The following is a 15,769-nucleotide window of genomic DNA, read 5'->3' as shown; positions in this document are numbered from 1 at the left end:
TTTAAAATATCAATTTGCTAATATTTATAATTATATATAAGGTCTAACTATTGTATTGATATTTGTGCCAAATTTAAATGTCTTAATTATTTCAAGACAAAGCGAGTATTATGTTTATTGGTTCTGGACCTTGTCGTCTTATAATGATTTGTTTTCTCTCATCATGTGAATAATGAGTAGGTTATCTTCGAACTTCAATATATGATGAGTTGATGACCTATTTAATTTGGTCTTTTGGGTAATGCATTACCTTAGCTCGCCTTTATTAATTAAACAATAATTTTCTACTTACCTTTTCTCTTTTCAGTTTGTCAATAGTAAATGTATGCGAGGCGTCTCTATTTATTTATCTTCATGGGGACAGTATGGGATGTATGTTTTTTGTATGTTGATGACATTGTGCTGGTTGCCTCCTCTATATCTCTTTGGATCGTGTGATTTCTCTTCTTCAACTTGAGTTCGCAATTATAATCCTCGACAACTTTCTTATTTCCTTGATATCCTTATCACAAGTGTCAAGTACCCATGACACTATGTTTTTCTCTTAATATATATTTGCCAAAAAAAAAAAGAAAAAAAAAACTTTAATAACACCAACTTTGATCGATTTATTTAGAGTATTCTCAATTTTTGAATTATTTTCTAATAACCCCACCTTTCATATTAGTCTGTTATCTTCCGATTAATTTCAGTTTAGTCCAGCTCTTAATTTCCTTATCTCATAAAATATTCAGTTCAGTTTAGTTCAGTCAATCAGAACAGACCCTAAATCACCAATGGTGAGGATTCAACCCTATAGCCTATTAGCCTCAAGTTTACTAGCTAAATCACCAATTAAGTGCACTAAACCTTAATCAGTGTCGGGAAGGACGACAACTAATTGTTGTTGTTAGGAATGGAACATTGATCATATTGTTTTGTAGACCATACAATAAAATTTCTCCTAATGGTAGGTCTTGTGTTTGTCTACAACTTCAAAACGCTGCCGTAATAAGCGAAGAAGCCAAAAACCTCTCTTTCTGCAAAGTCTCAGCTTTAACGTTCAACAAGCAAGCTACAAGAGTTAATGCGCCGGTGAATTTCTGAAAGAGAAAGAAAATTAGATGGCGATTTCAGGGGATCTCAGAGTTTTCGCAACACTCGCACCTCATCGAACTCATCATCTTCCTTTTCGTTCCTCCTCGCATTCGTCTTCTAAGGTCTTTTCCCCCCTTTCCCTCCAATTTTACGCACTTTTTGTTATATTTGCTGTCAATTTCTTTGTCTTTGATCGTTTTTTGTATGGAATTCAGATGGGTATGTTTTCATTTGTTATTGTATTATGTAAATTTTGATGGGTTTTTGGAATTTTCATGGTTTATTGATCTTATGTTTTGCTTGTTATTTGGAAATTGATTAGGGTTTGTATTAGCTTTAGATTTGCATTCTGTATTGTGGTTGTGTTTGTGATTTAGGTATAATTTTGGGTTTTTGAGGATGTTTTGGAAGAAGATTGGGATTTTGGTGTGAAGTAGAGAGAGTTTGAATTGAGGGTTTTGTGGAAAGGGAGGATGAAGAGAGGGAATTATACTGATTTATCGAACATCTTTACGACGTTCCTTATGCCATATTTTGGGTTTAGTTAGGTTTCAGTTCATTTGATTGCCTTTGTAGAAGGTGGTGCTGGGGGATGAAGCTTCTAATTCTTGGATTAGTAGTTATTGGTGGGGTGATAAGCTTCCTAATATGAATATTTCGATTGCGGTGGTGGATAATTATGGGAAGAATGAACAAGAACGAAAGTTATCATGAAAGTAGAGTAAATTTATATTAAGTTTCTTTTCAGATAGGGTTTATTAGTGAAGGTAAAGAGTAAAATGTCGGGAAATATTCAAGCAAGTGTTGGTAAGTTCAATCTGGAATGGACTGTAATGTAGAGGTTAGTGGACTTGGACAATTATTCTGGGAGATCTTGATTCCAGGGCAAGTAAACTCAATAAATGGGTGTTAATTTTTATTTATTTTTCTAGCTGGGCAATGTGGTAAGCAGTTTGTTGATGAATTTGAGACTATGTAACATTAATCTTAGAATGCACTCAGACTAATGTATATGACTTAAAGCTTCTATTTGTTGTGTGCCAAATATCTGCCATTCTGCCTTGATTTTTCTAAGCGTTCTGCTGACTGGTGCTTCGAGTTAGCTGATCTATCTTAATCTTGGCCACTTTTATAGAAAAGCGGGTGTGTGAATGAGTGACTAGTCCTCTCTTTCTTACCTTTTCTTTTTCTTTCTTTTTATGCCTAAATTTAGCTTCTTCCAAATTGAATCTGCCAATTAAGAAGTAGCTAACCTTTGTTTCTGATAAATCTGTTACTTCTCAATGTAAGTGTTGATGATATGTGTTTACTAGGAGAACATTCAGTAAGTATTAGTTTCATTACATGTTGCTTTAGGTACTGACTGCAGTGTGAGCTGGATTGTAGTGATGTTACTGGTGTATGGCTTATCAACTTATCAAGTAATGCTAAAATGCTTCTATAAAATAAAATCTGTGTTGTTTCTCAGGACTGATAGTGAATGATGATACTGTCTAATAAATTGTAAAAATTGGCTTTTGTAGGAGTACTTCCAATTTTAAAAAGAACAACCCAACTACCAGTCACAGCAGCTTAACTTAGAATTTTCTTCTCTTTAATGCAGGTAGACATTTCTAGCTTCCCAAGTGGTGGGCTTAGTATTTTTGACTATGCACCGAAAAAGTTGAGCACTGTGTCTAATGGCTTCAATTTTCGTTGCCAGTCCAATCTGACTTTTGGGGTCACTGGAGATGATAAGTCATCTGTAAATTCCTTCAGCGAAGATGCTGAGACTTTTTTACTTAATGCTATTAATATGAGCTTCTTTGATCGTTTAAACTTAGCTTGGAAGATTATTTTCCCTCCGCCAAAAACAAAGAGAAACTCCAATGCAATGATTGCTAAGCAGCGTTTAAAGATGATCTTGTTTGCTGATCGATGTGCTGTTAGTGATGAGGCTAAACGGAAGATAGTGAAGAGCATTGTCAGTGCATTGTCAGATTATGTGGAGATTGATTCTCAAGAGAAAGTGCAACTTGATGTTTCAACTGATACTGATCTTGGAACTGTGTGTTCTGTGACTGTGCCTGTAAGGCGAGTGAAGCCTGAGTATCAGGAGGACGATGAGTCTGGATCAGTAATGAATATTGAATACAAAGACAACGGAGAAACGTCAGGTTCTGTTGATGTCAGATTTGATTTCTACCTTCCAAATGAAAACCCAATGACATGAGCAAACATAAGTTAGCTCTGTAACTAGTTGCCTCATGTATCAGGGATGACAACTTTTGACCCCAATTTAGATCTCGAGAATTTGTGGCTTCTGCATTAGGGGTCATTACAGATGGTTTTGTCATTTTGATAATGTGTTTTTCTGTATATATAAGATGTATTCTCCGAATTGGTTGAAAGATTTATTCTCTTTTTTTCTCTTAACCTTCTTGGGCTATCATTTTGGAATGACTGTTTCTAATAGATATTGGGTTTTGTATTGTTTCTTGATAAGCTGGCAATTGCCTACTTGCTTTAGCAATGTTGTTGATAGATGTTGCGCATAAATGATTTCGCACACTGAACTTAATTGAGAGCAGGTCACAGGCTTGCTGTTGGTTGATGTCATTCCTCAATCGATATATAACAACACCTTCTACAAGGCAGAAGGTATCCTTTGATTCCTTTCCTTTGTAAATTGGTTGTCTAGAAAGTTTTGTTAGAATTGAGTGAATTTGTAATACTATTACGAAGGATAAGTCTCAAAATGATTTGGGGTCGGGTAACATGATTTGTCAAATTGTCATAATGAGTGGCTAATATGAATTGTCATAACGAGTTGTTCATATCACATTCACTGACAATAACTTTGTCTTTCAATACATAAGTTTACTTCAAATCCTATTTATTTTAAGTTTTAATTCATATGAAAATGATCAATCAAGCGCACACATACCATACCCAAAAAAATTGTGATTGTCCACCATCAAAATAAACATTTCCCATTCACATGAAATAGTGGGAATATCAACTTGTAGTAATCAAATTCTTTTTTCATCTTAGACCTACTTTGGTATAATTTTCAACTGAAAAAACAAAAAAAGAATAATCAAATTCCAAATTTTCCTTAAGAGGAAAAAGGGTGGGTTTACAAAAGTTACTATGCCAAAAATTTAAAATTCGTTGTTATCGAATAAATCAGCGTTGTACATTGCCAGAATCACCGCACACTGACGCGAATCCCTATATAAACACTATCTCTCTCTCAGCTTACATTTCACGCACCTCTTTCTTCCTTTGCTAGGTTTTCTCCGTTTTCTCTCTCCTCCATTTTTGTATCTCGAAGAACCAGCTATGTCTGACGAAGAACACCAGTTCGAATCCAAGGCTGATTCCGGTGCCTCCAAAACCTTCCCTCAGCAAGCTGGTACTATTCGCAAGGGTGGCTACATCAACATCAAAAATCGCCCTTGCAAGGTAAACCCTAAACCCCCCTTTTTGTTTTTTTTGAATCGGATTTTTTAGGGGTTTCGATTGATTCAACTGTAGCTTACCATGAACGATTGAATGATTTGGGTGCTTTTTTTTTTTTAGGGTTTTAGTGAAAATGTTTTGCATTAATGACAATGACGATTGTTTTCAATACCTTGTTGTTATTGATGTTGTTTGGTTGACTTTTGGGTTCTATATTTGTTTTCGTTTCTTTTAATGGATTATGGTATTAACATGAAATTGAATCATTTGACGGCGTTTTCAGCTTACATTCTAGGGTTTTTTAGTAAGATAACTTTGCATTGATTTTTTATTTTATTTTTTTTATTTTTCATCATTGATTAATTTTGATATTATATGAGTTAGTAATGTTGCCGTATACATGAAGTTGCTTAAATTAATGGCTAGCAATATATCTTATGAATGTGATGTATAGCAGACTAGCAGTATAGTTATCTGAAAGATTACGTTAGGACATGTTTCATGAGTAACTTGTGAAGGTTGAATTGTTGCACATGTAAAAGTACTAAAGTGTGCTATATTAGTTGCTTATATAGCGCCTCGTGGTAGTATATTACACTAGTGAGGTGAAATGAAGAGTCGGAGTAACATATTCATTGCTAATGAAGTGCCTGTAATCTGTCTTAGCTATCAAGAGTTTCAGCTGTAACATCATCTGACTCTGTTCATTACTGAAATTTACTTGGCCTATTTTATGCAGATCTGAATTGGGTATTTTTGATGTTCCTGAACCCGAACTACTTTGTTTGTGTATTGAAAGCTAATAGCTAGAAAGTGGTTTTTTTTTTTTTTTTTTTTTTTTTTTGAAAAAAGCTAGAAAGTGGATTTTGTTTCTATGCAATCTATTATATTGATACTTAAGTTTTTGATCGAAAAGATTACTATGCACTGTTGATTGTGTACGTAAGTTTGCTGTCTTGAGATGGTTCAATTATGCTTTTATCAATTTGTCTTACTTTTTCTGTGTATGTATATAGAAAATAGGCTTTGTCACGCTGTAGTAAATTTTCGTAAATTGTTAGGAAAAGTTGTTATCAGACTGTTTAATGGGCCTTGTCATGCTGTAGTAAATTTGTTGATGGTTGCTAGCAAAAATCTTCAGTTCTTGTGTTTGAGTGTGTGTTTAGCTGTCTTGTTGGCAAGTGCAGTTTTTGAATTATTGATAGTGACTTCAATGTAAAAGTTTTTTCTGTAAATAGCACTTGAAGAAGTTGCGATGCTCACGGACATCAATTTTCTCACCACAATTGTTGTTTGGATATGGCAGGTTGTTGAAGTTTCCACTTCCAAGACTGGCAAGCACGGGCATGCTAAATGTAACTTTGTTGGTATCGACATCTTCACTGGGAAGAAGCTTGAGGATATTGTTCCTTCCTCCCACAATTGTGATGTATAGTTCTATTTTACTTTCTTCTTTTTATCCCCTGTATCTCATTCATTTTGCTCTTTCTTTAAACTTAATGGGTCTTATCATTGGTTTGCAGGTTCCCCATGTCTCTCGTACTGATTACCAGCTCCTTGACATAACTGAGGATGGTTTTGTAAGTATAATAGTTTTTAATGTACTCCATAGTTTTGTTTGGCTTGAGCCTTCATTTTTTTGGTTGTCTATTGTCTGATGCAAAAGCATTTCAGGTTAGCTTGCTGACTGATAATGGAGACACTAAGGATGACCTGAAGCTCCCAACTGATGAGGCTCTGCATAAACAGGTCTGTATAATTACTTTGTATGCTACTGCTTGTTTAAATTCGAGTTGTCCCTGCTTTTTGTTTCTCAAAATAAGCCATTGATTACATTTTTGTTATAAGCTCTAGTCCTTCAGTTTTCAAAAGGTTTGGAGCTTGGCTCTACATTCATGAATGAATGTAGGTAATGATTCCAATCCTTCTCACTAATGTGTGCATTGTTTGCTGAATCGACAACCTCTAGTTGTCACGGAAATTTTTAGTACTCTCATATTGGTTATTGTTTATGCCCATTGGTATCTACCTTCTGCACAGTGAGCTGAAAAGTTATGTTGAAGTGCTGTGTCTTGTGAATTGATTTGTACAATGATTGTTTTTATGTGCATCATATAATGCACAATTATATATTTTCCAACTCCTGTGACAAGTTTTTTGAGGTAGCTGTAACCCTTACGGACTACTTTCATAATTTTTAGCGTATTACACTTTTATCTGAAAGTTCCTTGGAATGGTTAATTATTAATATTGCAATGCTTTTGTAGATCACTGAAGGATTTGCCGAGGGTAAAGATATGATTGTGAGTGTGATGAGTGCCATGGGAGAAGAACAAATTTGTGGCCTCAAGGACATCGGACCCAAGTAACTGACTTCTGATCGATTCAAGTTGCCTGAAGCATTAGAGCATGAAATATGTGTGGTGTTAGCTTTTCTGAGATATCATGTATTTTGAGTTTATGCTGAAAATGATTAGACTATGTCAAGGGGCCTCATATTAGCTCCTCTCTCTTAAGGTTTGACTCTTTATGTTGACCATTGTTATCAAATTAAGCAAGCTGTTTCAATTTTAAAAATGTATTGATATTTTTGATGCCCTGATATGAAATTTGTGCTTTTTAATCAATCAATATTCCTCTGTTGGCTAGATGCCTAGATTTAAGCTCTAGGCCTATAAGGCTTCTACTCTTTGGATGAATCCGTGATTAGAATCCTTGATTACAAACGCATTTACTCTGATCATCATAGATTTAATCTGTGATTACTAACGCATTTACTCTGATGAAATGATTAGAATCCGTGTTAGCCACTAACTCATAACTCTTTGAATGAATCTGTGATTAGAATCAACAGAAATCTAACCCTAAAGTCCTAAACTACACCAAATAAAGCCTGGCTTTTACTGCATATTGTTAGGACTTAGAGAGTAATTACTAACAATTAATGAGAAGTTTAGCAAGTAATTCAAGTATGAAGAAAAGAAAGTCAAACAACAAAATTACCGTGAGAACCCAAGTATTGGGAGAAAACCCACAAAGTTGCTCTAGAGAAATTTATGAAAGGTGAAATGATGTACAATTCAAATGAAAGGAATGCTCCCTTAAACTCTCCACGTTAAAAAATTATATAATCTTTTAATTTATACGAGTAGGTGTGAGAGAAGACTTTTCTAACTTCTGTGTGTCGAAGACACTCGTATCAATGTTCTTTAATTGTACCCCTTTTAACTTATTTTCTAATCTATCGTTTACATCAATAGATTGAATTCAGATTTTTTTTTTTAGTCAATCAGATGCAAATTAGATAAAAGTGTCAAAGCTGATCCGACCGACGAAATTCGTTCTAATCCGATTCACAGTTAGAACTGAATACTAAAAAATTATTTTTCCCCATTTGTCTAGTTTTGCTCAGCTAGTTTCAATTGAGTCGGACCACTCGATAAGTGACCCAAATTGACACCTCTTCTCGTGAAGTACTCCAAGTTGTTACTCGTAGTTTTGGTCGGCTGTATTTGCTATCCTTTTACTCGACTTGGGCACTTCTTACTGATCTTTTGAGCGGGAATTCAAAAAATAGACCAGGAGTTCCGAGTTCGTCTCTTCATACTCAACACTAATACCAAGTATTTTTTTTCTAGGGCAAACAAATCCTTCTATCCTTGATTCAATGATTCTATATTCCCCCTAAGTTTTACTCAAACTTTTAGAAACTAAAAATCCCAATTTTTGGAACTTTTATTTTGGGGGAAATGAGTGGAAATTGTTTAAATTTCGAACAACCCATTAAAGATGCAATTACTCGTGTGCGATTTGCACCAGAATCCAACAATCTACTCATTTCTTCTTGGGATTCTGTAAGTACTAGTATTATTTGCTTCTTCGTAAATTTTTATTCACAATTTTCTTCTAAATTTTAACTCAATTTAATTAATTTTCTCTTCAATTGTTTTTAGAGTATTAGGTTGGTGGATGCGGAAAGCAGTAAGCTTAGATTAGAAGTTCAAACAGAAGCTGCAGTTCTTGATTGCTGTTTTCAGAATGAGTTTGTTGCTTTTTCTGCTGCTTCTGATGGTTCCGTTTTCAGGTAGTTTTATTTTCCCTGAAAATTTGGTTTTTGTTGAAATTTGGGCATAATATTATTCAATAGTTGCATAATGAAATTGTAATTATTATCCAATTTATTACCCACTTCATGGGAGCAGTTGCAATTTTACTCTAAAAGGCAAGAAAGAATGAAAATTGAAGGAAGATATTGAGAATGGGAGAGAATGTAGGAGAGATAAGGAAGAACTTAAGGGTGAAATTGTACTCTTATAATCCCTGCTAGTGATTTTTGGTATGTGAGTTGTGATTTTACACCCTAATAAGCTTAGGCGGTTTGTTTAGGTTGTTTGAATATAATGTTAAAATAAAGTATGGATTTTGATATAGAATAAGGCAAGTCATATTGGCGTACAACATAGGGTCTATTCACATTTACTGAACTGAGCTGAGCTGAACTGAACTGATTGGAGTTGAACTGAACTGAACTGAACTGATTGGAGCTGAACTGAGCTGAGCTTGAGCTGAAATGAATATTTTATGAGAGAGGGAAATTAGGATTTGAACTGAACTAAACTGAAATTAAGTAAATATGAACAACAGTATTAAAGTGAGACAAGGTGCATGAAGCTTTGATTTCTCGTTCATTGATCATCACTCCATAAAGAGCTTTATTTTGATTTCTAGCGAACACAAGCCTAGAAAATGCATGGAAAGGACTTAAAAAAGGGTTGGAATCTAACACTTGAACTGCAAGGAAGACTTTGGGTGTCTCTCGTGTAATGGGGTAGTATTTGTTTTTGTTAAATATGAAGAATAGGAGAACTCTATATATGTTAGGTACTAAAATACCTGAAGTGTTAGATGGGAAGTGTTTACCCTTGTGTCTATTCATTTAATTTCGGTTGGCTACATAATTTTTGCCCTCGTGTGTATTGATTTATTTATGTCAACACCTCTTTACGTGCTATGTTTGAGAATAACATGGTTATTACTTATTACTTTGTTGCGGCTGGATTTTCTTAGGTATGACTTACACTCTGGGGCGTATGACATCATTGGAAAACATGAAGATTCAGCAAATTGCATTGAGTATTCTCCTGAAACAGGTGAGTAGTATTTGGTAGAGCAATTGATGTGATAAAAAGTAATTTAGGAGGCAAATGCTTTGTGGTAAGTAGTGAACTAGTGAGCTTTCAAAAAAAAAAAAGTAGTGAACTAGTGATGGTCACTACATTATAATTTGAGGGCAGATTTAACATTCTTCTATCCTGGAAATGTAGGATAGTCCTTTTTCTTGCATTAATTAGAGGATAAAGTTATCAGATTATGTATAATTTTATAATAACCACATTAAAGAAAGCAGCTAAATAAATAGAAAATTCCCTGTAAATCTATATTCATGCTCTTTACAACATCTCTGCTTCTCTTAAATGGTATGAATATTGGATCACTTAGGTCTGTAATGCCAATTGAATTATGAATGACACCTCATTCTAGCTTATTACAAACTCTTAATCTTATCAAATTATTTCCTATAAGCTCATAAACAACTCTCTTCCCTACCCTAACCCTTTCCTTCTCAAGCTCGACAGTTCTCCCGCTTTCCTTTGCTAAACAGCTTTGTAGAAAAATTCTTCCTTTGCTAGACAGCTTTATAGAAAAACTCTGGTAAGCAGTTTCACTAGAGTCGGTCAAGTTGATGCAATGTTGATATTAAGCAGTAAATTCCAAAGTCAGAAATAAGATTAGAAGGCAATTTCCTCTTATTCTGTGTCAAGCCCACTTGCCGGCTTGCCGCTCATAATGGGATGATGATAGACACCAAACTGTACTACTTAAGGATCAATAATTTTTTTTTATATTTAAAAAAAAATTATATGATCTTGATGCCCTAGACCTCTTAAGAGTTTGTTGCCTTAACTCAACCTCCCCAGTCCCCACAACACACAGTTCTTAAGTCTTATCTAGTATAGCTAGTAGAACACATTAAGTCATTAACGCCTTAGCCCTATTGCGTACAGTTAAAAGTTAAAACTTCTGATATGTGATAGTAAGAAGGGTATTGAGAAGGATTGTAATTTTAAATCAGAAAGCAGCTATTTCAGCTCCAGCTAATAAAGTATGAAATGGGCACCACTGGAGTAACAATTTGCACCAAGTCAACATCTTATCTGATTTATCAATGTCACAAATACTTCAACATAAGTAAGAAAAAAGGAGCCATTAGTTGGACTGTGAATGTACCAGAATCAGATTATGATAGCAACGAAAATGATTCTGCTCCAAATATCCGATATGGATTAGTCTTCCTGCAATTCATTTCAAGGAACCTAGAGAACAGCATAGCCTTAAAATTATGGCATGAGACAAAAAAGAATAGTATGCACCCCTATATACAGGTCTGTCCAGTTATCAAAGCAATGTGATACCAAAAGATCTCATTAACACATATGTTATCTCTCCCCTTTCTTTTACTTTTGTATAAGCAGAAGACCACTCCAGAAAGTGAGGTATTGCGATAAGACTATTAATGGTCAATCGATTTGTAACTTGAATAACAATATTTTACTCATCTAAGAGCTCAGTATGAATATAATTAAGCATAAAGGCCAGATGATTAGGCAATGGTCCCAACAAAGATTTAATTCATCATAACTAATGGGAAACCAAGCATCAAAGGACAATAGTATAATAAATAGATACTCCCACAAAAGAGGCATATAGCTTGGAGTGGAATACTTGCAGGACTTTTAATGTGCTAGATCAGTTAACTCATAACCATAATACATGTTTTCATGAGATTTAAATGAAACAATAAATTATTATGACGTTCTTTGGTAAATGGAGTTGCGTACAACCTATACCAGAATACTTACCCATTAAGCTCACATGAAACCCATGTTATTGACCTTGGCTTGTCCATCTCTCTTTTGCCTTATCACAACTGGGAGGTTCCAAAATATTGTAATCTGATACTCGTCATCAATCATCTCCATGAACTTTATTGCTGCTTCACCCTCAAGTTTTACATGGCAGCTCACCTAACATGTTTGTTGCTCTATGAACTTAAACTTTTATATAGAAATGCCAGACTTGTGATAACACTAATAGAGTTTTAGTATCATAAGAAATCGTAGTGAATTGCGCATGTGTGTAATGCTAGATGATGTAAGAACTTGGTGGCATCTTGTGGTATTTTTATTTTATACTTTAACTGAGAGCTGGCCCATATACAGAGTATGAGCCTGATACAATTTGTGGACCATCTTTAAAGCTATAAGTTCTTGTTGTAGGCAGGCTGTTAAATGTGTTTTGTATTACAAAGTATATAGTTTGTGTTCTTCATTGAAGAATTTTAGAGGAATGAATTTCTTGGACATGATACTAAATCAAACAATCTTATCGTCTATAAGTTTGAACATGCTTGACAATTTTGGCTGCTTTGTGGAAGCAATGAGCACTATCATTACTAAATTAATTCCTTCTTTTAAGTTCTAACGAGCTCTTAAATATTAGTTGCTTATTTCTCTAGGGAAAGTGATAACAGCTGGTTGGGATGGAAATGTAGTATCATGGGACTCACGCTCAGCAAAGGCTTCACATGCTTTGGTTGGCTCCAATTCACATGTGGAGTCTATTTCACTATGCGGAGTTGAGTTGTTAGCAGCCATTGGTTCTTCAGTGCGTAAGTATGACTTGCGGAAACTGAATGAAGCAATCCAAGCAGTGGATTTGTCAATGAATAAAAGGATAAGATGTCTACGCTCCATGGCATTCCAGAAAGGTACCTTTTGATTCCTGTTCTAGAGTCATTTAGTTTTGGCAAAAAAACATTCATGCATCTTTAATATATATATATATATTTTTTCAAATTAATCTTTGGTTTGAATGAAGGATAATAGTTACCTTTTCGGAATACTATCAAATTGCTTTCTGCCATTCTATCTCTATCTTGTGATGAAATCACATTTACTCTAAACTAAACCATTGGTTTGCATTTAGGCTTTGCGGTTGGGTCGCTTGATGGTCACGTGACACTACAATCACATTCAGAAGAGAAGGGGTAATCTACTCGTGTATAAAGCTGGAACTTTTTGCATGAATGTTTGTTACAATATGCAATATAGGGAGCCATTCTCCTTAATTTTCTCTATGATCTCTACTTTGATGATGACTGGCTATTTGAATATTGGTTAGCATCTAGAGCATTTGCAGCTCTGTCTAGATGTTAGAAACAATATGTTAAAAGCTGATGTACCACAAATTGATTTAAGATATGCCCAATCTGTTTTCAAGTCTCCAACCACCTGACTAAACATAGATGTTACAATCAGTAAAGTTTGATATCATTGTTCAGTTCATTGGATTTGATTGGAATACAGTTAAGGGTAGCTATTGGAAACCTGTTTTCAAATAATGCCAGTATATCTATTCTTATACAGTAAATTTCATTGTCAATTTTTCTTTTTAGGAAACATTTTTTAAGAAAATGATATTTCATGGAAAACAATTTTCAATAGAAAACACAATTGTAAAATTAGTTTGCTTACAAAAAAAATTATAAATACAGAAGAATATAGGAATAGAACGGAGAAGATGGATGGGAGGGAAAATACAATTGTAAAATTAGTTTCCTTACAAAAAAATTATAAATACAGAAGAATATAGGAATAGAAGCGAGAAGATGGATGGGAGGGGAGAAAATAGCTATTGGTAGGGAGGAAAAGTTGGCATTACTTCATTTTAAAAGAAAAATGTTTTCCTCTACTAGGAAAACTATTTTCCACATTCGGGAATGTTTTCCTTTCTTTACAAACCAAACTATAGACGACAGGAAATTCCTTTTCCTAAGAAAATTTTCTGTCAAAACAAATGGAGCCTAAATATAGCAGAACCCCAGAAATTTAGCCATTGATGCTTAGGCATTACTAACTGGATGTCATTTGGAAAAATAGAATGTTTTTGTCTTTTTGCTTTTGACCATAAGGCTTATACCATAGGTTATATGTCTGTATTTAATATTTTCCTGTAAAAATTATTTTAAGTGATTTTTTTTTTTGGGTATAATAGACTGCATATATGGAGTATAATAAAACAATTAACAATTGGCAGCTGATGTGGTTCTAGTCTGCTATTATAATTCTTATTTGATCTCTCATTTCATATAGTTGCCGGGCAGTCCAGTCCTTGCTGCCTTTTGCCTGTAGCCTTTTCAAGTTGCTGAATACTTTTGAGTCAGAGGTATTCTCATGATTCTTATTGTACTGTGAAATTTTCACAGGTATACGTTTCGATGTATTCCAAAATCAACAAAAGGAAAGTATCATCTTGTAACTGTGAATGATATTGCCTTCAGTCAATCGTATGTATTCTTCCATTGTTGGTTATGTTTTTTGGTTGTTGAAGCTTTTATAATTAATTAGGTGATTTAACAGTCTTCCAGGTGTTTTTGTCACTGGTGATAATGAGGGTCATGTCATTGCATGGGATGGTTCAAACAGAAAGAGATTGTTAGAGGTATATTCCTCTGCTCTTGAAGCATATAAGTTGACTCCCTCTCTTTCTCACCACCCTTTGAGACATATGGCTTATGTGCTTTTTTTCCAGATTAAACAGTCAATCTAAGCAACTTATATGAATTGTTTTTGCAGCTTGCAAGATATCCAAATAGTGTGGCTTCGTTATCATATAACCATACAGGGGAGCTTTTGGCAGTTGCTTCAAGTTATACATACCAAGAAGCTAATGAAATGTAAGATCTCTGCCCTCCTTCCTTAAATGTCTTTCCTTGAGTGTGTTGTCAACTTATCATCTCTTTAAGATTCCAATAACAGTTGCAATGTCGTAAGGAATAGTATAAATGAAATGATGGTAAAATTTTCAAAGGTGCTAGCGGCTGATATATGTGTGGGCTGCTGTAAATATTGGTTATGTATGATATGTATATTGCTTAAAAATTATTCCCACTGTCCTTAATTTATCTTCACTCGAAATTGGCTCGGAGGTTAAGAATACTAGTTATATATAGAATTAATAATTGAAAGTGGTTAGAGTGAGAAAAAGTAACAGAAAGTGTTGGGAAATTTGAAAAAGATTGATGTGCTGGAGAAATAAACGGGGAAAAAGAGTGGTGAAGTTTTTTAGGACACTCCAAAATGAAAAGCCTGAAGATGAATTTGGGACGAAGGGACTGAGGGAGTAGTGCCAATGATATTTTTAAGAAAGTTAGAAGTGCTAATATTACAGGCCCTTTGCTAATAATCAGATGTTGGGAAGGTTTTTATTTGGCAAGTTGAGCTTAAGCTTAAGCTCTTAAATAAACAGGTTCTTTTTTGTGGGGTTTTACTTGCATTCTCGGCCATAAACAATGCTAACGAATGCCGGATTCTGCATTTGTTCTGCATCTGAACTCCAACTTTTGAATTCTAAGAAAATATAAATCTTGTTCTTACATTTTGTTTGCTTGTATTTTCCACTGATATAATTCAGCAAGTTCTTTGGCTGTGGAGCCTTACTAAAGTGAATCACTTTTAACAGAGAAAACCATCCTCAAATATTCATTCAAGAATTGGGTGAAAGTAATCTGAAATCTGCAGCAGTTGGGAGCTCTGCTCGGAGATAGTGGTGGATTCCAACTGACAATGTAGATTCTTTCTCAATATAATTAGGCATTGTAATTTCTCATTTAGGATGCAACTCACTCTCTGTTATGTACTACAATGTACTCAAAGTTGCTTATTACCTAGCTAATTATAAGTTGTATGTTTTTCAATTAGATTGAAGAATAACAGCTCTCTGTTAAAGACACAGCTTTGTTCGTTGCTGGCTTTTTTCCATCTTATTCATTTTCTGCATTTACTAAGGTCTGAGCTTTTCCAACTAGGAGATGAGGCACACCTAAACAACTATAATCTGTCTGATATCATATGCTGCAAACATAACTTTCATGCGCTACTCGTTGACTGTGAACCTACACATCTTGCTGAATTTACAACACAATCTTGCAAGCGGGCAGCTAAGATTGAGTCTTCTTGATTGCCACCCTTTTGTCTTAAAAGTGCTCAGTGCATCTTTTATCTGATGTTAATGGTTAAAGATTTTCATCTTTTGAAGGGGTTTTGCTGTTAGGTTGTGCCAGGTTTCATTTTCCATTGAATATCAGCCAATTCTTGCAGTCTTGTTACTTATGTGAATTGTCATCTAA

General features: G+C 34.5%; 3 protein-coding genes across 3 annotated transcripts; all 3 read left to right on the top strand.

Annotated features, from left to right (window-relative positions):
• Positions 1-971: 971 nt before the first annotated feature.
• On the top strand, positions 972-3,494 carry LOC145601723 (cell division topological specificity factor homolog, chloroplastic-like). The gene is made up of 2 exons (XM_081657786.1): positions 972-1,199; positions 2,681-3,494. The coding sequence occupies exons 1-2, from the start codon at positions 1,104-1,106 to the stop codon at positions 3,287-3,289; spliced, it is 705 nt and encodes a 234-aa protein (XP_081513912.1). The 5' UTR covers positions 972-1,103; the 3' UTR covers positions 3,290-3,494.
• Positions 3,495-4,298: 804 nt separating this feature from the next.
• On the top strand, positions 4,299-7,148 carry LOC145600165 (eukaryotic translation initiation factor 5A-4-like). Its single transcript, XM_081656065.1, has 5 exons — positions 4,299-4,524; positions 5,828-5,950; positions 6,045-6,101; positions 6,196-6,270; positions 6,789-7,148. Exons 1-5 carry the CDS (start codon positions 4,402-4,404, stop codon positions 6,888-6,890), a joined length of 480 nt encoding a protein of 159 aa, XP_081512191.1. The 5' UTR covers positions 4,299-4,401; the 3' UTR covers positions 6,891-7,148.
• Positions 7,149-7,856: 708 nt separating this feature from the next.
• On the top strand, positions 7,857-15,372 carry LOC145602044 (mitotic checkpoint protein BUB3.3-like). Its single transcript, XM_081658155.1, has 9 exons — positions 7,857-8,375; positions 8,475-8,605; positions 9,589-9,671; positions 12,098-12,349; positions 12,568-12,628; positions 13,847-13,927; positions 14,001-14,082; positions 14,217-14,317; positions 15,103-15,372. Exons 1-9 carry the CDS (start codon positions 8,271-8,273, stop codon positions 15,185-15,187), a joined length of 981 nt encoding a protein of 326 aa, XP_081514281.1. The 5' UTR covers positions 7,857-8,270; the 3' UTR covers positions 15,188-15,372.
• Positions 15,373-15,769: the final 397 nt, after the last annotated feature.

This window comes from Chenopodium album, chromosome 21 (genome assembly GCF_948465745.1).
Source record: "Chenopodium album chromosome 21, dcCheAlbu1.1, whole genome shotgun sequence".
Classification (NCBI taxonomy): Eukaryota; Viridiplantae; Streptophyta; class Magnoliopsida; order Caryophyllales; family Amaranthaceae; genus Chenopodium; species Chenopodium album.
The sequence above is the reverse complement of the archived record's forward strand: the minus strand, read 5'-3'. Positions and strand labels throughout refer to the sequence as shown.

Bases quoted from the DNA above. Each gene is read 5' to 3' on its own strand.
- LOC145600165 (XM_081656065.1), top strand. From the start codon at position 4,402: ATGTCTGACGAAGAACACCAGTTCGAATCCAAGGCTGATTCCGGTGCC. The intron at 5,951-6,044 runs GTATAGTTCTAT...ATTGGTTTGCAG, and splicing joins CTTCCTCCCACAATTGTGAT to GTTCCCCATGTCTCTCGTAC. The intron at 6,102-6,195 runs GTAAGTATAATA...AAAGCATTTCAG, and splicing joins ACATAACTGAGGATGGTTTT to GTTAGCTTGCTGACTGATAA.
- LOC145602044 (XM_081658155.1), top strand. From the start codon at position 8,271: ATGAGTGGAAATTGTTTAAATTTCGAACAACCCATTAAAGATGCAATT. The intron at 8,606-9,588 runs GTAGTTTTATTT...GGATTTTCTTAG, and splicing joins TCTGATGGTTCCGTTTTCAG to GTATGACTTACACTCTGGGG. The intron at 14,083-14,216 runs GTATATTCCTCT...TTGTTTTTGCAG, and splicing joins ACAGAAAGAGATTGTTAGAG to CTTGCAAGATATCCAAATAG.
- LOC145601723 (XM_081657786.1), top strand. From the start codon at position 1,104: ATGGCGATTTCAGGGGATCTCAGAGTTTTCGCAACACTCGCACCTCAT. The intron at 1,200-2,680 runs GTCTTTTCCCCC...TCTTTAATGCAG, and splicing joins CCTCGCATTCGTCTTCTAAG to GTAGACATTTCTAGCTTCCC.